General features: G+C 41.0%; 2 protein-coding genes across 2 annotated transcripts; both read left to right on the forward strand.

Moving 5' to 3' along the window:
• Window positions 1-3,601: 3,601 nt before the first annotated feature.
• LOC310952320 (ras-related protein Rap-1A) lies at window positions 3,602-14,760 on the forward strand. The gene is made up of 9 exons (XM_083920900.1): window positions 3,602-3,627; window positions 5,266-5,389; window positions 7,485-7,572; window positions 8,025-8,093; window positions 8,209-8,265; window positions 8,360-8,500; window positions 10,149-10,292; window positions 12,037-12,155; window positions 14,008-14,760. The coding sequence occupies exons 3-8, from the start codon at window positions 7,516-7,518 to the stop codon at window positions 12,124-12,126; spliced, it is 558 nt and encodes a 185-aa protein (XP_083777026.1). The 5' UTR covers window positions 3,602-3,627; window positions 5,266-5,389; window positions 7,485-7,515; the 3' UTR covers window positions 12,127-12,155; window positions 14,008-14,760.
• Window positions 14,761-17,445: 2,685 nt separating this feature from the next.
• On the forward strand, window positions 17,446-21,580 carry xkr7a (XK related 7a; the record flags this gene model as incomplete). The annotated part of the gene is made up of 3 exons (XM_083919404.1): window positions 17,446-18,024; window positions 20,200-20,399; window positions 20,625-21,580. Exons 1-3 carry the CDS (start codon window positions 17,489-17,491, stop codon window positions 21,578-21,580), a joined length of 1,692 nt encoding a protein of 563 aa, XP_083775530.1. The 5' UTR covers window positions 17,446-17,488.
• Between the last annotated feature and the right edge of the window lie 1,227 nt (window positions 21,581-22,807).

The raw sequence follows: 22,807 nt of genomic DNA on the forward strand, positions 1-22,807 counted from the left end.
GCAGTCCCAGAGACGAAGCAGATGCACAATGACGGAGGAAATATGTAAACATCAAGTGGATGATCGACTGAGGGACATATTTAGAAACAACCAATAATGTAGACATTAATTACGTGAGGGACAAAAGTAATGTCAGCTAACCAACCAAGTGAAGCGCGTGAACACCACTCAGCTTATATTAAGGGGATAATTTGGATTTTTGATGTGTGGTTGCATGAGGTTTTTATACATAATCAGTGTAAAAGCTACAGTCGATGGCAGTCGGCAAACCCCCATTTTGGAGCAGCAGGTGGACAGGTTTTTGCCTCCTACAAAAAAAAAATCAATATCAGGTTAAGTGTACGCTATATTTAGAATATTTTCACCGCTTTACCTTGCTGTCAGACAGCCCTGTTTAAGTTAACACACGGGAAACTGAAGTCGTTATTTGTGCTCTCGTCAAAGCCACCAGACTCCATTCACACAAAGAGTAATTTTACCTCACAGATCGTCAGAGTTGACGACGATCTACCCAACGCAGTCGCCAGGATAAAATGTTGCCATTTACGTTCCTGCAAACCACAGATATGTTGAAAATCAACGTTTCACCAACACTTTTTTTTGTCATTTAAGTTTTTATTCAATTTCTAATGTCAAACATCATACAAACTTCAACACAAACAAATCCACCATATTAAAACAAAAATACACATGATAACAACTAAATGTGCTTATACACATAAATATTCATACATACACAAACCCCAACCCCCAAACAGCGCAGCTCCAGACACGAAACACTGTGTACACAAAAAGATTATTTGATAATACACTTGTTGACCTCCCCTCCCACATTATAGGCCCCTATTCCGCTCTTATATGATTCAGGAAATGACCCAAACCTGGTAGAATTTCCCTTTGTTATCATTCAACCTCACTATCCGCAATTCACATGACGCCTAATCCGCCATCAGCTTAACCCAGTCAGTAAATTCTGCTATAGTCTGACTCTTCCAGTGGCGAAGAATGATTCTAGTGGCTGTGATGAAACCTGTCAGTGCTAAACTGAATTCTGCTTTTGATACTCCTGGTGGTGACCTCCACCTGTCTCCCAGTACGCAGGGCTGGGGGGATCCTGGTTGGGGTTTTCCAAGCCATTCATCCACTTTTCCCGTAACCTCTTTCCAGAAAGGAAAAACAGAAGAGCACTCCCACAGTGAGTGTAAGAAGGTCCCTGTCTGTGCATTACACCCTACAACATAGATTATTCTGTACTAAGCCCATTTTATGGAGCCTTACTGGCGTATAATAATACCTACCTCATATATATTTGACTGAGAGTTTATTGCTTACTCTTTATTGTTTTTTTTATACTTTCTGTATTTATTTAGCTAAGAGTTTATTGGTTATCCTATACTGTAATTTTTTATACCTCCCTTGTGTTTTTGTAAGCTGCTGGAAATTCAATTACCTTGCGGGAGTTCATCCCAAAGGATCAATGAAGAGAAGTCTGTGAATAATTTTATAGTGTGTGAATTTCCCTCGGACGTCCCTGATGGACCACCCTGTGTTTGCTATTATGTTTTCCCATAAATCTTCCCTAAATGTCACAATTTAGATCTCTTTGCCAAATAAGTCTTAGATTATTATATTTCCCACATTGGGCACCATATTATAGAGAACTGAGGCCCAGTGAGCAGACCTGGGCAGCTCAAAATAGTGTCTGATCAGATTTCCCCCTTTGTCTGGTTTAACACCTGAGGTTCCAACACTGCTTCTTAACTGGAGGTACCGCCAAAAGTCTCCTTTCTCTTTCCGGGTGAAATGTGTACGGATTTCCTGAAATGAGAGAAACACCCCATCTTTATATAGGTCTTGTTCAGGTTCCCCTCCAGCCAGGAATTCCTCAGGAAAGGTTTCCTGTCTATTTGAAGAGATGGATCATTCCAGATAGAGCATAACCTCGTCTGTATTGGGATATCCTTAGCATACTGACGCTTTTCAATGTTCGACTGACGTTGAGAAAACAAAAACTATATTACTGTTTCTTAGGTTTCCTCATAAAAATTACATGGTTAGGTTTAGGAAAAGGTCGTAGTTTGGGTTAAAATAAGTACATCTCTGTTGTATATGAGTTTCACTTTGACATTGACCAGAACACGAACCATGGTCGCCCGTGACTTATGGACCACTTGCTCTGAACGTGTAATATAAATCTTATATTGCAGTCAGCTGACAGCCTGGTGTGTTGTATGCAGGTGTAAAACGGTGTAAAAAACCTACAATGCCAACATTTTTTCTAGTGATCAGCTGGGTCTGCTGCTGCCTCAGTTGGTTAGTTTCCTTGTGTTATTGTGGGATTTTGGTGTTTTAAAGGGTTAGGAACTAAAAACTAACAAACAAACCAATACCAATCGAAGCAGCATTTTGTCAATGGAGTCTGGTGGCTTTAACGAGAGCATTGAACGGCTTCTTCTTCTTTACTTGAAGTGAAACAACCGTTTATTCATAAACCATCAGAGCCCTGAACTGAATTATAGATATTCTTCTTCTTCTTCAGTGAGTCTGTGTTCATGTGAACGGCGATAATGGAAGATGACTCAACTCTCCCTCGGCATTCTGTTGCTTATCAGACGCCACGATCTCCAAAACACTGGCCTCCACAGTGGCCACAGTTGGAGAGGGCAGCCAGATGATGACAGCACCTCTGTGTGCACCAACGACTGACTCTCAGACGCTCAAAACCAAATACACTTGAGATCTGAAAAGAGCGATGGACGTCAGAAAAACAACCTCGGAGTTCAGTTGTAAGTGACTGAAAAATAAAACCACATCTCGCTGCAAATCTAAAATGAAAAAAGTGAACAAAAACAAGAACTTGAACGTCTTTTTAAGCCACATGGAGTTCATCAAAGCACTTTTGATTATTGGATTCACTCCACACTTCACATCAGAAATCACCTGCCAAACATCGGCTCTCACTGCAGCTGTGCTACTTTTCATGATCAAGACTCTTTCTCTCTCTGCTGAGTGTTTTTCTTCTGGGAGTCGCACCAGCTTCCTGAACAAGAATATAAACAAAGAATAAAGTATAATATAGGCAAAACATGGAAATGTCATTGTGTTATTGTTATCTGTATATTTTTATTTATGTATATTTTTTGCATGATAATAGACTGTTGCTGATAAAGTGTGAATCATTTTGTTTTCAGACAAAACTTTTTTTTAGTAAAAGTTAATTGTGGTTTAAATTTCACTGCGATATGTTTGAAAGAGATTTTAGAAAATATACACCAAGAGTAAGTCACATTGTCACAATTTATCATGAGAAGAGGTAAAAAAAAGTTATTTCAACGTTATGGGCAGCAGTGTATGCACCTTTTTGTACACTTGTTCTCTTCCAATAATAAAAATATACAATATATTCTCCCTGAAAATATCTTATAAATACCACATTGTATTTCTCTACATTGTAAATAGCTGAGTTAAATCAGTTTAGGACTAAAGTTGTTTTAAATGCCGGCTGTTTAAATGGAGCACTAACATGCTCGGCTGTGATTGGCTGCCTCTGGTCCAATCAGGAGCGGCTGCTGCTCCGACCCTTCCGTACATTCACAGTCTGATTTAGCGCACACACAGCGGAACACGGTAAGTGCCTATGAAGCTTTATCCGTGTGTTAAATTAGCAATGTAATAGCCAATTGCCCAGCGTCCGACCATATTAGTTTAACGATTAGCCATCAAACATCTTATCTTCTCCTATGAGACGCTAAAATTACTTCTGACTCAACTGTAGCGGAATAATTATTGGCAGTAAAAATAGCTTTAATGCTAACTGGCGAGCTAACTTATGTAGCTAACGGTGTTAGCCAAACAGTTAACCGTTAGGCGACTTAATATTGAGTTTAATGTTTGTTAGATGTGACTTAACGTTAAACTGTGAACTTTTTCTCCCTGCGAAGCTGTTGTTAGCCAACCCTGTGTTTGTGCTGCCCAGTTATCCGTGTCTTTAGCCAGGCTAACACCCTTACTGTTCATGTGAGCTAGTGTTGCTACCTGAATGCTAACATTTGAGTTAGTCGTTAATCAAGATACTTTTATTTTGGTATCGGGTGCCATTTTTTCCAACTTAACATTGAATCCTCATTTGGGCTATTTTAACCCATTGATCCTGCAGAATCTGATCATTTTGAACGGTGTTAAAGCATTAGGAAACTAATAGCCACACCCTTCCTTTCGAAACCAACCAATGCAACGCTACAAGTTGTCACCAAAATAAGTTTTAATAATACTATTTCAACACTACTCGTACTTAACTTATAAAGCCGCAGTTTTTCCACTATATACTTTAAAAAAAAGTTTTATTAAATCAGAAGTGCGTTTGTGCTCTTAACTACTGGGTTCGTACGGGTGCTGGAAATCACACTAAAATTCAAGTGTTTTCAAGGATTTCCAGCATTGAAAAGTGCTTTGGACTCTGAATAAAGTGCTTGAAATGTTATTTCATGTGGTATGGCATATATGATATGAAACATAAAAAAAGATCTCCATATTTGAGACTGAAAACAGAATTTTCTGACATTCTTGCATTTAAAAATGACATTTGATGATTAACAGATTATCTTCTGTCGATCTATTAGTCAAGTTTTCTTTTCATTTGTTTCCTTCTGAAGAAAGCTGTTTCAAAAACATTATGTTGGTTGTTTAAAGGGACAATAACATCTCATTTAATGTGATTAACAAGTGGACTAATAAGCATACTGAAGACTCACTACTGTATACAAATGTGTAGTTTACCACATCTGTAAGGTGCTGAAAAAGCATGAAAATTCACCTTTCAAAAGCCTTAAAGTGCTTGAATTTGACTTTGGAAAAGGTGTAGGAACTACTAATTTAAAACCCATTTGCCCCTTTCTGGCTCTGACATTGAAATAAACTGAGTAGTTTGAGTAGCCCAGTAAACTATAATAAAAAAATCCACCATCCTTGTGACTAATGTTCAAGACAAACATGTATTTTTTTACTGTTTGTTTTGATCAGTCACAGGTCTCTCAATGAATGTGTTTACTTCATGTAACATGTGACAACTCACCTCCTGACTTCATAAAGTCGACCCTCACAGCACTTATTTTAATAGTGCATCTAAATGCCTGTTTTTCCAACAGAGTCTGGTGTCAGATGTTATTGTTTCTCAGTAACAAATAAACAATGGTTGTCGTTAATGAATCCAGTTTTATCCACACCTGTGATCTGAATCTAAATACTTCAATATTTGCTTTAATTCAGGGCCAGTTTCCTGTCTTAACAGTTTGGTGTAGCCTCCCTGCCGACATCAGTGTACCTGAGGATCTGCCGGCGCCCCCCTCCCCAGATGTAGAGGGAGTTGTCATCTGCAGCAGCCGTGTACACAGTACGTTAAGCTGTTTTCTCGACCTGAATAGGCTTTTTGTTTTACTGCACTGATTTTGTGTAAAATACTTTTTTAAATACCTTTTGTAAACTGGGATAGATTAATAATAGTATTCTTAATAGTCATTAAGGCACTCTCATCAACAAAGCCAGCAAAAATACACGAGTAGGTTTGGTGAAGGTTGTCAGCGTGACTGTTGGGTACTTGAAATGTTTGATTCCAGGCTCATATCTAATCAGGGGTGGACTTCTTATCTGATGTCACAGCTTCGAAGCAAGTTTTGTGACACCCACATACATGTATTTTTACATTACGTACAATTTTTAGGCTAACGGATGCATCAGGCACACGTTGGCATCACCTTTAGGTCCCCCGCCCCCTTCACGCTGGTAATGGTTTCAGTGCTGTGGTCATGCATGCACCCTCTGATCTCCATTTTCTGTTTGTATGGTGCACTTGAGTAGAGGAGGGTCATTACAATGGCTCTTTGTAGAGTCCCTCGTGTGCCTGTCTCACACTGTGGGTTTCTGGTGGTGCTTCATACGTCGTAGTTAGAATTGCAAATGCCGTTCGAGTGTGACAGAGTGGTTTTTGTATTGTTTGTCTCAACGTTTAACAAATGTCCCACAGACCTAGTAGGATAAGTAGATTCAAAGAGATTTGTAAATGAGATTTTAGTGTGCATCACCCCCTCTTTGACATTTGTACATCAAATAAAGATTGCATTTGCATTTCAGAATAGCATTTAACACAATACGAAAAACCCTACTTTGAAACTTTTTACAACATGGGCCATCTGTTCATGTTTGCACAGTATTACTATGTGATTATTTGCTGCCCCAGATGTTTTTTGTGCTGTTGCTCATTATCTCTTATCATAGCTTAGAAATAAGAATTAATTTGATATTTAGAATTCACCTCAAGATGGGAATCCTTTCCATAAGTTAAATCTTTCAAAGTACACAGCAAATTAGCCAGATCCACTCACATTTTCTCTGAAATAATCTGAAATGTATCTTATGAAACCCAGAACACTGATTTAGATTTTCAGTGTTGTGACTTTCCCAGTGTTCAGTCAAACATTTTCACCATTAACAGGATAATACAACATGAAAAATAGATTAAATCCGATAAATTGTGCTGGAAAATGGCACCACAGAAGAAAAGCCTTCTGTATTACTCGTGGAGTGATGCTTTTATATGATCAGCAAAGGTGTCATAGATCTTATCACTTTTTATTCACTGAATGATGTCTGTGACAGTTCTTCTGTTTTTAAATATATTCTAGGCCAGGCACGCTGTCTAAACTGTGTCAGGCTGATGGAGTTGATGATGGGTCATTCTCCTTGTTGTAATGAGATTGAGTTATTTGCGGCACTAGAACTTTTACCTCCTGACTCTCACACTGACATTTTCAGGAACTATTTCCGAGTCCAAGGCTCCACAGTAAGGTCTTACAGGTTAGATGTTGAAAGCTTTTACTAAAAGGCACTTGATTAAATATTATTTGTTACCATTGTTAGTACTCGTTTAAATGCTGGTCCAAATCTCTGGATTTAAGGAGCCTCATAATGTCTATGATTTCCTTCAGCTCTTCTTGATTTTCTTTTTTAAGCCAACGCCCCTGTCGTCATGACAGCTGAAGTCCCATGGTAGTGGGTGGGGGAAAGAGCTCTATATTTTGGCAAAGGAATAGCGTTTTAGTCTCCTGATGTCACTGGTGAAATTTCATTGACAGGGTGTTCACACTGACATGAGCTTTGTTGCTCAGTTACTGTACATCGTTTTGGTGTCTTAAAGCAAAAAAATCTTTGATTGCAATCAGAATCGGCTTCACCAGCCAAGTATGTGTACACAACGCACAAGGAATTTGCTCTCAATGCACTTTCACGCAGTTCAAAAAAAACAATTTACTGGAAGATGGTTGTTTTTAGTGTTGATGGCGGTCGAAATCCCTGTTGATTCAAAATTAAATATTTACAGAAGAACTATTGATGTCTCATGATTTCATTCCATTCATGTCATTTAAATAATTCTTAGTATATTCCTTATGGACACAAAGATCCTCCGTCTCATTCTCTCTGTCCCTGCACAGACCTTTGTGCTGTCCAGTGAAGTTGCCCACCATGCGTGAGTACAAGCTAGTGGTGCTGGGATCAGGAGGCGTGGGAAAATCAGCACTGGTGAGTTATGGCTGCTGCAGCGCGGACAACTGAGTCAATATGTGTATACAGTTACTGTTATTGACATGATTATGGTGCAGCTTACAATGGTGATTTAAATGAGAAAGAAATGCATATTATATAAAATTGTACATAGATTCTCAGTGTTGCATAAACTGCATTGTGGCAAAGCTCTTTGTTCTGCAGATAAAATGTGTGGAGGTGTAATATTTCGAGAGGCCAAAGTAAATAAAAGAGACTAGGAGGCAAGAAAAGGCCTGAGTCATGGGCTGTGTAGGCTCAAGAATATAAATGATCTGTGTTAAGAAATTAAACTGGCTTCTAGTCAGAGATTAATGATATAATATTTGAAGTGTGGTTTTATATTTAGGGATATAGACTTGGATGAAGTACAGTGTGCCTGTTCTTGTTTAATATTGATATGTCTTGGTGTTTTCCTTTGTCCATTTCAGACAGTCCAATTTGTGCAAGGCATTTTTGTGGAGAAGTACGACCCCACAATAGAAGACTCCTACAGAAAGGTAAGCTCAGAAACACTGATCACGCTGACCTCAATGCTTCTTAATGATGGGCTGATTAAATGACTCCACTTGTGATGTAAAAAAATGTACCCGTTCGTTTTTTTCCTCCCAACAGCAAGTCGAGGTCGACGGGCAGCAATGTATGCTCGAAATCCTGGACACGGCTGGAACAGTAAGTGAAGTCAACACACAGGCATCAGATGGAGATAGAAGACAAATGTGAACAGGCTGTCTGACGGCTTCTCCTGTCTGTTTTTGATCTGTAGGAACAGTTCACGGCTATGAGGGACCTGTACATGAAGAACGGCCAAGGTTTCGCTTTGGTGTACTCCATCACAGCGCAGTCGACATTTAATGACCTACAGGACCTCCGGGAGCAGATCCTGCGAGTAAAGGACACAGAGGATGTGAGTGTTAAAGTCTTTTTTTTAAAATGGTGTAATTTTCATGTCTTTTCTTATTTACACTGATATTATACAAAGGGTCCTGAGTGTTTTTTTTAGCAGTAATTTTAAAAACATTTTTTGAGCGCGTAAAAATGAACCAGATATCAGTTGTTTTGTTTTGCATATTATCGCTGTCCTGTGTTAACCATGTATCTCCAAAATGTTGTGATTATTTTCATTATTTTATTTGGTTGATACAGAAAACGATGATGAAAAACTACCCATCATGGTTTCCTATGGCCCACGGTTCATTCAATGACTTGATTGTCAAAACATTTCTTATAATGCAAGACAAGATGATGGATGAAAACCAACAAATTTTCATATTTGAGAAGCTGGAACCATGAGATGTTTTGCACTTTTACTTGAATAATTACCTAAACCATTAATTTTCCAGGCGGTTTACTTTCTTTTTACTGTTTACATGTTTATTGTAGCATGTGTTATTTACAGATGGTTTTATTACTTTCACTATCGTCTTGGCTGCTGTAACAATGAAAATGTCCCCACTGTGGGACACATAAAGGCTTATCTTAAACTTATATTAATCCGTCTAAATCCGTTAAATAAAAATAAAAATGTGTTCTTCAGTTAACCCAATGGGTTTTTAAAATTAGTATCACAAAGTGTAGGAGCATTTCCTAAACCCATAAATAAAAAATAAAAGATCTATTCATTTTCTCGCAAACAAGCAGGAACTAACATTTGACCCACTGTTGGTTAGAATTGTTAATAGATATGAGTGACCATAGGGCGGCACAGTGGTTCAGTGGTTACCACTGTCATCTCACAACAAGAGGGTTCCAGGTTGAACTCCAGGTCAGCGAGGTCTTTCTCTGGCTTCCTCCTGCAGTAAATTGTATTGTTAGTCCTGTCCAGTCTGGCGTTCTGTCCACGGCGTACACCGCCTTCGCCTAATGTCTGCACCTGTAACCCCGACTGGGATTAGCCGTTAGATTATGGATGGATGAGTGAGCATACCTTTGACAAACTGCCATTCAGTGTCTATGCAAAGCTGCAAAGAGGAAGCGAAAAAATAAAAATAAAGGTAAACTCATCCTTCACTTCAACACACCTGGAGATGCATGTTTTTTTCAGACAGATTCCACTCTTTCTCTGGATTAAAATAATTTTTTTCTGTTTGTAGTGACATTATTCAGGCACCTCCTCGGGCTGTGCAGAGCTTCTCCTCAGTGATAACCTTTTCCTTCTGTATATTCTGCCTGTGTCACCTCTCAGGCTCATCACTCATTAGAGTCTGCTCTGTGGGAGAGAGGGCAGAGCCAAGGGGGGGCAGGAACTTAGTGACAGGGTAGAAATGTCAGAGCTGCTGTTTAAACGCTGTCTTCTACTTTCAGTCTTGGTCTCTTCATCTTGATTTAGAGAGAGGATGTGCAGCATGCTGAGTGTGTGCTTTATTTATTCATAGCAGTTTGCTTGATTGGTCGTGTTTCTTGGTTAAAGGTTCACTCAACATCTTGCTTGTGCATCGATTGTATAGAAGATCATAAAACCAAGCGAATCTTTCATATTTGGCAGTGTAAAAATGAAAATGCAGTGTGATGGAAGATATTTCTTTGAACCGTAAACATTTCTGTCGATCGATCAGGTTCCAATGATCCTGGTGGGGAACAAATGTGACCTGGAGGACGAGCGTGTGGTTGGCAAGGAGCAGGGCCAGAACCTGGCCCGTCAGTGGAACAACTGTGCCTTTTTAGAGACTTCAGCTAAATCAAAGATCAATGTTAATGAGGTAAGTGCTGCTACTATTACTGTAGGGACGTCAAGGTAAACAGAAGTCACGGTTCGGATCATCCCCCGGTTTATGAGTCACCGTTCGGACAGACAGTAGTGCAAGTGCAGAAAAAATCCTCTTACTGGGGACTGACTGTAACCATGGTAACTGGTTTCATTCTAAAAATAATGAACACTTCTGTATTACACTGAACAAACTTTTCCCAAAATGCTACAGGTTGCAATAGACTAAAACTGAAAAGCATCTCTTATGCTATGAAATTGAAAATACAAAATAAATGGTATAATACATAATAAAATATGCATTGGAAGGAGTTCCAATTAGTTCCACTATGGCTATATTTAAACATTCAAAGCACCCAAACATTTATCATCCTGGTGTTGGATGGGTTTCTATTCACGCATCCTGTAACGTTAGAGTAACGCAGACACCGGCCTTGTCTTATACACAACTCACCAGGAACCCGCAGGCTCTTCCGGCTCTGGCTGTTTCATTTGCATATGTCATAGTGTGACTGACTGACTCACACGCAAACTGCTTGTGCTAACCTCAGCACTAATGGCGTACCGCTAAATGTTTCCAGGCGGAACTCACACTTTTGGTTCCACATTATGTGCATCGATCTAAATGGAGTGTATTCTGCGTGCAGCTGTGCGCACTCGACTGTGACCCCTGGACTGTGATAGTTTAGTACCAAAACCCGAACCATTACAGCCCGACTTATTATTAATCAGACCAAAGATATTCAGTTTACTAAATTATTCTAGTGTAAAGGACCTGAAAAATACCCCAATTCATATTTGAGATGCTAGAAACAGAATTTTCTCATTATTTTCTTGAAAAATAACTCAAAACCATTATCATTTGACAATTACCTCTACCCTTCCCTGCATCCCTTCAATATATGTGCAACATTTCATATCCGCACATATCTTCTCTTTTGTTGTACATGTTTTATTAAAGCCAGGCATATTGGTATCCATCGGTATCGACGTGTATGTATCCGGTATGCACAGATATGAAAACCTTTTCTACAGAACATAAAATGCAGGCAACGATGGTTGGGTAATTTAGTAATGGTGTCTCATTGCTATTTATTTTATTTAAATTTATTCCAAAGGTGTGGCTTTATTTAATTAACCAGCAATTGGCCGATACTGAGCATACACTACAGTACTATTTAGCTATTTCATTTTTTGGTTAGGTTTGTTTTTCAGTGTTCATTTCTTATTACATTGCAGGTATAACATATAATACTTTATATTCTTTAATAACGGTATTTGTGTAGGAGAAGCAGCAGTACCTTTTGCAGTGTCACATCGGTGCAAAAATCAAAATGGAAAAGGTCTATTTTCATTCCAGATCATATTGGTAATCGATACATTTTCCCCCTTGTAAATCTGAACCGGTATCTGCCTCAAAACTCCCGTACCAATCCCTATATTGTAGTATTGACATTTCTAATGAAACCAACCAAAATGGTAGTTGCAGGTTATTTTCTGGTCATCAATTTATCCATTAATCAACTAACAGTTTAAGCCAATGGCCTTCTCGTTAACAGTGCCAAGTAACAGTTAAAATAAGATGTTTCCCTTCTTTTTACACGAGTAAACAGAGTAAGCGATGAGAGTTATAAGCCGTCCATGAGAGAAAATGGCTAAAATTGCATTGGCGATGTTTGAGATATTAGTTCTGGGATCATTGAAGCAAAATGAGGCCGTTGCACTTTCTCTTTTTGTAGATTTTCTATGATCTGGTGAGACAGATCAACAGAAAAACGCCGATGGAAAAGAAGAAGACAAAAAAGAAGTCGAGTTGCACGCTGCTTTAAAACGCCCTCCCACAGCAGCTCCAGGCCAGGTGAGTGGGTGCTTAATCTAAATTTATTCCAGACATGAGCAGAGCTCCTGCTGCTCACTGGAGCTCTGGAGTGTCACTGAACCTTTTTGAGGTTTATTGCAGTAATTATTTAAGTGATTTCATTCAGTTTGACACACGCAAGCATGTATTATAAATCTTTTTGATGGGGAATAGAATAAAAATAAACTCTCTCGAGTCCCTCTCTGCTTTGTGTTGCTACTCAGTTGTACCTTCAGTTTTATATGAACTGAAGAAAGTATGGTTGTTCTTTTAGGGTGTCAAAGAAGTTACTAAAACATAAATCGTTTAATTTGATCAAACATGATTTATATTGTTTTAAGTGACTGTTTCTGAGTGTTGTGGCTCCACCTGCTGTTGGCCCGTCGATACTGTAATTTTACTCTAATATACCACAGTTACTTTGTGTTCTGGCCCATTTTCTAAAAGACACCACACTGCACTAATGTGCTAGACTTGACGTTACCGGCCACTGTTTCCCAAAGTATCCCACCGTGTTCTTGAACGCAGGTTTGTGATTGTTAATCCTTGGTGTAAAGTCTTCTCACTTTGATCTGAAAATCAACCTCTGGAGACTTGAAGCCTGATTGAAATATGCAGTTCATCACAGTGGCTGTTTCCTCGGCTGCCTTCTCAAATGAAACCGCTCCCATAACACTATGAGAATATAATGTGACATCAAAGTAGACATGCTGTTCCCTGTGATGGATTACCAATTTGTTTTTAATCTGAAAACATGACGGCGTGCTTTGTTCAAGAATAGTTTCACTGTTTTTCAGCTCGTGTGAAACAGGTTTTACTTGCTATAACAGTTCCTTCTGTTTAGGGATAGGAAATTATAAGATTTGATTGATACCAATGATCCCCAGCTTAATATGTTAAGTTTTTATGTAAGGGTAATCATTTTCCAGCAAGTCTGCAAAATTGGAACATAAAAATGGCCTTTTTATGATTATATTTAATATTTAGCTTCAACAAAACCATTCTTTTCCTGCTCCGTGATTTACTGTGGCACACTAAAACGTCTCTTTCTAAACTGGAAAGAATGATTTACCCAGACGATTTCAAGAGAGGCAGACAACTGATTATTCATTCATGGAGATTTAGTGTGGCGACTTCCTGTCTCATCTGCAAGGAGAAGGTCTCTGTTCTCTCAGGAAACAGTGTCAGAGGCATTACTCTACTAAACGTACAGAGTAGGGATGAGTGATTTGACGATATACGTTGTTACCATTATATAAAATATATATCATATGTATTTATATATATCGTTTCTATCGATTTGGACAAAACAGCAGCCAAATTGTTGTAATACTTGTTATATATTTTTGTGTGACCAGTAAAAGGAAGAGAGTGAACGATTGCCAAGTCTATAAAGTTAAAGTTAAAATTTTAATTAAATTAAAAGCCCCCCCCCCCCCCCCCCTCCACTAATCTGTGGCGTAGGGAGGGAGGTTGGAGTGTAGGATGGGTCCCAGAACACAGGACTTTCATCTGAGGGACCAGTGATTGGTCACAGAAGCCCTAAACCAAACCACCACCCTGTTTCTAATCTTAACCAAGTACTTCTGCTGCCTAAACTTGGCATCAAATAGAGCGTCATATTTCGTAAGAGATCATACCAATATTTGTACATTACTTTCCTTACGATATCCTACAAACCTGTTGAATATGTTGTTCAAGAATCACCCTGAGGGGAGAACCACCTGGCCAGTGGCTCCCAGGTGGTTTGAATTTGAGGCCTCTGACTGAGTCGCCTACTTTTCACCAAACGGCTCACGTCCTTCACACCGTTTTAATATGTACTGACTCTGTTTTTTTCCCTTGCTTGCAGAAACTTGTAATGATTAACTGTTTCCCAGTGGATAGTGCCAGCATTCCAAGTCCTCTCCAGAGCGTTTTGACAAAGGGCCGACAGAGATGCTTCACCACTCTCAAGATGGCAGGAGACGGCACATAATCTCAAGATACTCTTCTCTGCTTTTTTAAATAGTGAAGAAATCCACCTATTCTTTTTTTTTTTTTTTTTTTTCGTATCGTCAGCCTGATGACAAGTCTGTTTTTGTTTTTATTTGTTGTTGTTTTCTTCTCCATGGTGTCTTTCTTTTGGAAATATCATTGCAAAAGAAGAGGCTGTGGGTTTAAATCCATATATGGGAACTAAAATGTTTTTATTAAAAGTAACATCCATCTTTGGCATATTGTGACAATACGTTTGCAAACAGAAACCATGTGAAATGTTGGCCTCCTCATATATTCTGCACTAACAGTGTCAACAACGATGCATCATTGTCCATAAGTTACTCGCTCCTACTTACAAGGATGTGTGTTGATGAGATAACATCTTTCCTAAGTGACTTTGTTTTTTATTCAGCTGCAAGCCTTCCATATTTCCCATAATATATTCTACTTCAACTTTTGCATAATAAAGCTAAGGAAATTAGTATTTTATAGATCGATGGGGGGAAATGGTGCGTTCTGATTTGTGTCTTGAGGCTGAAAATATATTGTACTAAACCAACTCTAATATTGCTGTCACAGATGATTTTCCAGCTTTTATGAATGATTAAATTTTAGTACATTTTCATTCTTTTTGTCTTGATTTTTTGCCTACTGTATGTTTTCTACAATGCCATACATTTTTGATTTGTTCAAAAATACGCGGGCTAAAGCCGGAACAAAGCAACACTTTAACGGTTTAATAGATCATGTTTCCGCCACAGCACACAGCAGCTGAAGTAGTGAGAGGATCGATACCTCCAGGAGAGCCTCGGCCAGCTCAACGTGCAACTGTAGTGCTTCCTGTTGGCAGAAACGACAGCCTCAGACCAAGTGGCCACAGTTTTAGCAGGGGAGTTGTCTCAGCTGACCTGCAGTGGAGGTTGGAGCTGAGAGAGAGAGCAGCAAAGAAAGAGGAACCCTCTGAGGTGGAGGCAGCAAAAGCGGAAAAGAAACTGATCAGATGGAGGACTTGAGGCAAGTGAAGGCAGACGAGACTCAGCTGATCCACCGCACAATGATGAGACACAAAGGCCTCTTTAAGATGACTCTTAACTGAGAACATAACCTTGTGATAACATAACTGGAAGTAAAGGAGTGAAGTTTTACACCAGGGTGTGTTCCATTATGTGCCTTTGATGGAAAGTGCATTTACTTAAGTACAATTTTGTGTTTATTTATTTAGGTCCTTTAGTTAAAATTATTTGACTTAGTTTTAGTTATCCGATCACTTTACTTACTAGTTAGTTTCACATCATTTTTTACATTTAATATGAGTATACGCTTTAAAAAATATAGATTGTTAAATATTAAACGCGTACTTCCCAACAGTTTTTTGTGACCCCTTAAAAGAAAAGTTGGAACCTCTTGTATTCGAGTTGTTGACAGTTTCATCAAAGAAATTTCCCCTCTGATGGATCCATTTAAATATGTATATATATGATTATATATTTAAAAAAAACATTTATCAGAGCTTTGTTGTATCTTCATTGACCTGCTACAACAGTAAAATTCTACCTACTAGTTAACTCGGATGCAGCACTATCTAATCATGTTATAGTTATAGTTTGGAGAACTAAGAGTGCTGATAAATCTTATGTACTCTTACTTGGTTGGGATTATGAATGCAGGGTTCTTTCGTTTTTTAATAACTGGGACTTTTACTTCAGTAAAATGATCTGAGAACTTACTTTCACCACTGGCTAAGCCTCAAAGGACAGGGTTTCTGATTCTGCGTTAAAGGGACCGGAGTCAGCCGGCTGTATAAGTGGAGCTCGTGCTGTGCAAGAATATAAAGGATAATGACCTCAGGCTCCGGCTGCAGAGAGCATCAGGCCGGACCTGCAGCTCTTATATCATCACAGCTAACGAGACACGCACAGGTGGATATGGCACAACTATTTTAACTAAAAGATATCACTGAAACTTCCCCTGATGATTACTAGACTAAATATCTGTCTTCATTTTAGTAATCTTTAAGACAATTCTTTTTTGTATAACAAGTTTTCTAAAATGTGATGTTTAAATATGTAAATAAGGCATTATCTTATGAAATGTGCTAATTTGCATATATGTCCAGAACTGAAATGTGAACATTGGGGAAAAGTCATGTTCAAAACTCTTGTTTAATTTTGTTTTCTCTTTAGAGTCAGGGGATTTTTTTTACAGATATGTCTTTTATCACTACATGAATCAGAAATAATGGCAACAGCCATCAAGGCTATGAACAAAGCCTTCTGTAAAAACTTTCAGAATATAGTTAGGAATCAGAAGACTGGAAAGTTTGGTTTATCTAAATCAATTTGATTTATTTTTTTCCCCAAAAAATGTTATTGAGTTTTGCAGACAGGTACACGAGAAAAAGCATCACAGTTGTAGAGTGTTTCTGCTTAAAAGTGGGAAAAAAAACAGAGACAAAAAACAAAAACCCAACATGAATCCTGCTATCCCTGCTATCCCTCCCAACATCTCATGTCAGACGAGGTCAACAACTAAGTAAGTGAATAACATATAACATTAAAGTGGACAGGTAAGATACAATGAAACCAAATAAAGCTACTGGAGATTTCTGACTTTCTATCTTAAAAACAACCTTCAAAGATATGGATTGTAAAATTCATCACATTTGAGACACTACAGATGAATGGGGTAAACATATTAACTCATAGATATCACCATGACACAGTCGACTACTTATATTAAGACAGTTATCGTTTGTATCACAAGTTTTCAGAAATGTTTAAATGTTCAATGAGGCAATCTCTTATGAGATATGAGCTAATTTGCATACATTTCCAGAACAGAAATGATGAATGAATGATTTTTAGCTAATATATAATCGTGAAACTTCCCCAGTTGATTACTCACATTAATACAAAATCTTTTGTATTACAAGTTTTCTGAAATGTTACGTTTAAATATGCAGATGAGGCATTATTTAGTACTGAGTGAATTAAGGAGAAACAAACAAAATGTAGTAAAACAAACACTTGAATGTGTATTTTGGATGTTTTCTTCCCACTGGTCTGAAAAAAGAAGCAAAATAGCCCAAAATCTTAAAACCGACCACTGCATGGGAGGAAAGGGGGGTTTGCCTGATGTGTCTTCCCTTAATCTCCTGTTTCTCTATATTCTCCCCGCTGATGGATGCGCGGTGGTGACTCCCCATCTCCACACCTCCTCTGGCCCTCCTCCCTGCCTCCTTTCCCCTCCCTCTCTCCCACACGCATGCATACAGACCGACAGGCTACACGACCCCCCCTCCCCCCCTTCCATCATTTTCCCATCTCTTACTCACTCTCTTCTCTACAACAAACATGGCCGCGAAATCTGATGGTGCTCCCGTCTCTCTACGAAACGAAATCGCACCCGAGTGTCCCCCCAGGTCGGACCCGCGGCCCCCCCAGCAGCGTCCAGCCGTGCAGCGCTACTCCGTCCCGGACTGCTGCTGGACGCTGTGTGCCCTTTTGGTGTTCTTCTCGGACGGGGCCTCAGACCTGTGGCTGGCCGCGGACTACTACCTAAGGAGGGACTACTGGTGCTTTGCACTGACTCTGGTCTTTGTGATAGTCCCGTCCGTGGTCGTGCAAGTGCTGAGCTTCCGATGGTTCGCCTACGATTTCTCGGAAACCGCGGAGAGCGGCACGGCTGCGGCGGCCGTGGTGGCGGCGTCGGGAGCGGAGGAGAACGACTTCAGCACCAAGGACAGCGGCGAGCGGGGCGCTGGCCGCTCTGCCGTGGCCGGGGTGCTGCCAGGGCCGGGCACCGGGGGAGGAGCCCGGGGCTGCTGCAGAGCCTTCATGTGGCTCTTCCAGGCCATCATTCATATCTTTCAGCTGGCTCAGGTCTGGAGGTAAGCCCGGACATAAGGAGATGCGAGAGGAGGGGAAACTGCACATTCTGCCTCTGCCTTTGTGTGTGTGTGTGTGTGTGTGTGTGTGTGTGTGTCCATGCATTCTCCAAAGCCCATCACTCCCAGTAGCTAAACGCTTATGAAACGTTATCATTCAGGGAGGACTGTGCCCAAAATGCCAGAATGTCTTTTTGTATTATTTGACGTTGCTGCTCAGCTTAGAAAGGGAGAATTAGACTCCACCCACCCAGCCCCCCAGCCCTCCAACGCGCTTTTAGGTCAATCATCTCCCGGGAAAATCATCAACTCATCCACATCAATCGCCTTATATAGAAAAAATAAAACCCCCTTTGTCTTAAGGGGTTTGGGCAAGAAGCAGCCTGACTGCTGAAGAACATGAAGAGTCTTAAATGTCATGAGAGTTGCTTCCTATTTGCAGTGATGTGTGTACCCGCCTCACTTTCCACTGTTCAATGTATTTTCAGTTCTTAGCTTGAGGCTCTTGCTCTTATGTTTGCAAACTCCATATTCTTAAATGTCCCTGCAGTTTTTTTGTTTTGTTTTAGATTCAGTTTGTTCCTCTCAGCTGAGCCCAAACATGTTTAATTACCAGGCACTGGCTCTGAGACTAAAAACAAACCAGTGTACTCTCTACTCTCACATGGATGGTAGTAGGTCTGTAGGTCAGCTGCTCAGTCAGTGAGGGTGAGGCAGTGCTCAGGCTGATGGGTTTTGACAGGCTTGGAGGGCTGCCAGCCAGGAGGAGGCGTCCAGCTGGACTGGTGGGAGGAGGGTCAGACAAAACCTGATGATTCTCAAAGACCAGTTGTATTTTATAGGCATGGTACAAATTATGTGTAATGATGAAATCAGCAGCAAATCAAGTGATTTTTCTGTAGGCCTTCATAATCTCTCTGTCTGTGTCTTCCTTTGTGGTCTCTCTCTCTTCCTGCCTAGACAGCCCTTTGGGTAATATATATTGATTCCTTATTTCCTCCCGGAGACTTACGTGTGAGTGTGTCCAGGAGCACATTAAAACATTGTGGCGGCACAGAATTACCGGTAATGCCATTAAAGCTTTTGTGTGTGCGCGGTCCATTCATTGCCACTGCTCTCAGACCAGCGTGTCTGCACATTAAGAGGATTACCGCTGTGTGTTTTACCCTCAGCTGTTAACTCAGGCATGATCCGTCACTGATACACTGGCAGTCAGGTGAGCCGGGGATCAATTTGGGGCCGGCTACCAGAATTAAATGTCAGGGCACAAGAGATGGACTATGGGGTTGTGTTACAGGCCGAGTCTGTGCAATGAAACTCTGTGTGTGTGTGTGTGTGTGTGTGTGTGTGTGTGTGTGTGTGTGTGTGTGTGTCCTTCTGAGTCTTTGACCCTCATTACTGCACGTATGCTCTATTTTCTCAGTGTGTTACATCCCAAGGCACACTTTGTGTAGAAGGAAGCTGAACAAAAAGGGTTACACAAGCTCCCTTGTGGTTCACTGGGCTTGTTGACATACGTAGGGCTTTTCTGACCCGTCTCCCCGAGGCAATTACTGACACATTTATAGCTTCAGTCCTCCCAGCAACTGTGTAATGATAAAGGTAATGATTTACACATTGTGTATATTTGCAGGGTACAAATGGGCGTCGCATGTCAACACATTTGTGCAGAAATATGTTTGCACAGTGCATGCATGTGAACCTGTGTCTACAAAATGAATTGTGTTAGTTATACAAGGTCATTATAAAGCACGCTGAGGGGGCTGGGGGGTGGGGGCTGCAAAGCTCAGCAGTTCAACTAGGGATTGACAGTGAACTTCCCCCCCATCTAACCTTCAGTCTGAAGAATAGATTGAGAGCATTTATTTTAGATTTCTTTTCTCATATTCATCTTTCTCTGCAGCCCTCTGACTGATTTTATTTGAAGAGAGATTGCAGACATGCTCAACATCCCCCCTCTGATGTCTGTACTAAAATTAAAACTACAGAGCTGCTTAGTTCAATTTGAGTCTAGTTGTAATCCCAGAGGAGCAAGTAACCAGCTTTTTGGCAAAAACTACTGACGCTGCTTGATGTACAAAAGTTTTTAAAGTGCAGTATTTAGACCTAAATCTCTGTCTTAATGCACTGATGAATGTGTCTGAATTATGTCTGAATTGTGTCTGGCTCTGCCGACAGGTATGTCCACGCCCTGTACTTGGGCGTGCAGAGCCGCTGGCACCGAGACCCTGAGCGCCGTCACTACTACTGGCGCATGATGTTCGAGAGCGCTGATATCAGCATGCTGCGTATGCTTGAGTCCTTCCTGAAGAGCGCTCCTCAGCTGGTGCTGCAGCTCAGCATCATGATCCAGGCCAGCCAGGTGCTGCCCCTTCAGGGTGAGTGTCCCAAAACGACCGATCACCACATCAGTCAATCACATGTCTGCTGCCCACACTGTGCATGATGAGTCACTTGTGCTAGTCTCAGTCGGGGCCCCTGCTGAGCAGAGAAATGTATATTCTTGTTGTGCTTAATGTTAAGACAGCCACCCAAGAGCTATTTCCACCTATCTAGCTTCTAACTTCTCTTGCTCAATCTCTCTCCTCCCTCTGTCTCTCCAGGGCTTTCAGCTTCTGCCTCACTCGTATCCCTCGCCTGGATGGTCGCTTCCTATCAGAAAGTCCTAAGAGACTCCCGAGACGATAAGCTACCCATGACCTACAAGGCCGTCATAGTTCAGATTCTGTGGCACCTGTTTACCATCGGCGCCCGCACTCTGGCCTTCGCCCTGTTTGCCTCTGTGTTCCAGCTTTACTTTGGCATCTTCATCGTGGCCCACTGGTGCATCATGACATTTTGGATAATTCAAGGCGAAACGGACTTCTGCATGTCCAAATGGGAGGAGATCATCTACAACATGATGGTGGGCATTGTGTATGTTTTCTGCTGGTTCAGTGTGAGAGAGGGGCGCACTCGCTGCAGGATGCTCATCTACAGCCTGACTGTGTTCATTGAAAATGTGGCACTCACCACTGCCTGGTATTTGTATCGCGGCCCCCGTACCTCAGACTTCTACGCCGTCATCATGGTGTGTGTGGTGGCCAGCAGCTACGCTTTGGGCACCTTCTTCATGTTTGTGTATTACTGTCTGCTGCACCCTGACGGCCCGGTCTCAGGGTGGGGTTATGTTGTGGAGAAGGAGGTGCCTGTGGAGTCGCTGGCCTCCCCAGCTGCCAGCCTCCCCCCTGACCTGGTGAACAGCCCCCCCAGGACCCTTCAGAGAACTAAAGGGTCAGAAAGAGAGCAGGGGTCTGGGGTAGATGGAGACGTGTTTCAGGTACGGCCACCACGGGGAACTCAGGCCCCAGTGCCCAACCTCACACCCAGGACAGAGGGGCCAGTCATCCGAATAGACCTGCCTAGGAAGAAGTACCCAGCCTGGGACGCTCACTTCATCGACCGCAGGCTACGTAAAACCATCCTGGTGCTCGAAAGCGCCGCCCCAGTTACGCCAAGGATTCAGTACCGCTGTCTGGGCACACCCAAAGAAGTGATGGAGTATGAAACCACCGTGTGATGTGCTGAAGGTGCTGTGACTCAGCTCATTGCCATGTGGACGCCCTGCCTTAAATAAAAACGGCAGGTGGATGACTCTCACTGACCATTCGTTTCAGCTCCACGCCTACTTGATCGTTCAACGTACTGTCGGGCAGTGGAGGCAAACGGGCCAAGGAAGGGAGGGAGTGTGGTGTCTTTATTTTTTACAAAGGCAAAGTGCTGTGATGTTGTCTAATGATGGTGCATATTTCGGTTTCTGTATCATTTCTCAGGTCAGGGTGTGGTACAGGAAGAGGTCGACGTTAGCAGCAAAAGCTGGCTGTCCGGAGAAGTTAGAGAGAAGCACAGGCAGGCAGAGAAGTGGAGCTGATGATCAATCAGAGGCAGAAAGTCCTCCTCAGTGAAGGTGCTTCAGCACATCCTCTCGACAACAGAGACGGGTCTTCAACATGCATGATTATTTATGGCAGCTAGACCTGAAACATCACTGAACACGATGTGGATAAGTTAGACGCGTTAAAGGTGGTGAACTCGCACTGTAACTTTGAACACAATCTACAAAAAATCCCACACTGGCACTGATGATCATAATCATAATTTTCCATAGCTACTCACTCATGTTGAAGGAGTCTCTGAAAATGCTGCTTCATATCTGAAGGGTGGTTTAAAAAGCAACGTTTGAGTTGAATGTAAAAAACAGTTGAAAATGTGATTATTTGTGAAAAGGCTTAGAGCATTTTCATGCTTTTTGTGGGATTTACAACATTCCTGTGGTACTGTATTTGTTTTTTTGAGGTAAGCTAGAACAAAAAAAAGAGATTTGTGTGTGTTTACAAGCAGTCTGTTGTTTTTGGGATGATCACTACTATTCTAATAAGATGCACCTTCATTCAGAATGTGTATGAACTGAACAATGGCTATGATTTACATCCACAGGATGTGTCTACTGACAGGACTCTCAGCAGTTCTGTTTTCATACTGCATCTGTCTGACAGCCAAGGAAACGGGACGTTCGATTCCATGTAAATTAAACTGTATAATGAAGAGGAAGTTACAGAGGGACAGCACTGTCTGTAATTGTACTGTATCCAAACTTTGTTGTCTGAATAATGTAGAGAAAAAAATAGCTGCAGACTCCAGACTGGGAATAGCTTTGATATTATCGATGGTACAGCCATGTGATTATTTTACAGGTCTGTTATTTACTCATAACCCTCCTAGAATTAAATATTTAATTTGGTACGAC

This window comes from Echiichthys vipera (genome assembly GCF_963691815.1).
Source record: "Echiichthys vipera genome assembly, chromosome: 9".
NCBI lineage: Eukaryota > Metazoa > Chordata > Actinopteri > Perciformes > Trachinidae > Echiichthys > Echiichthys vipera.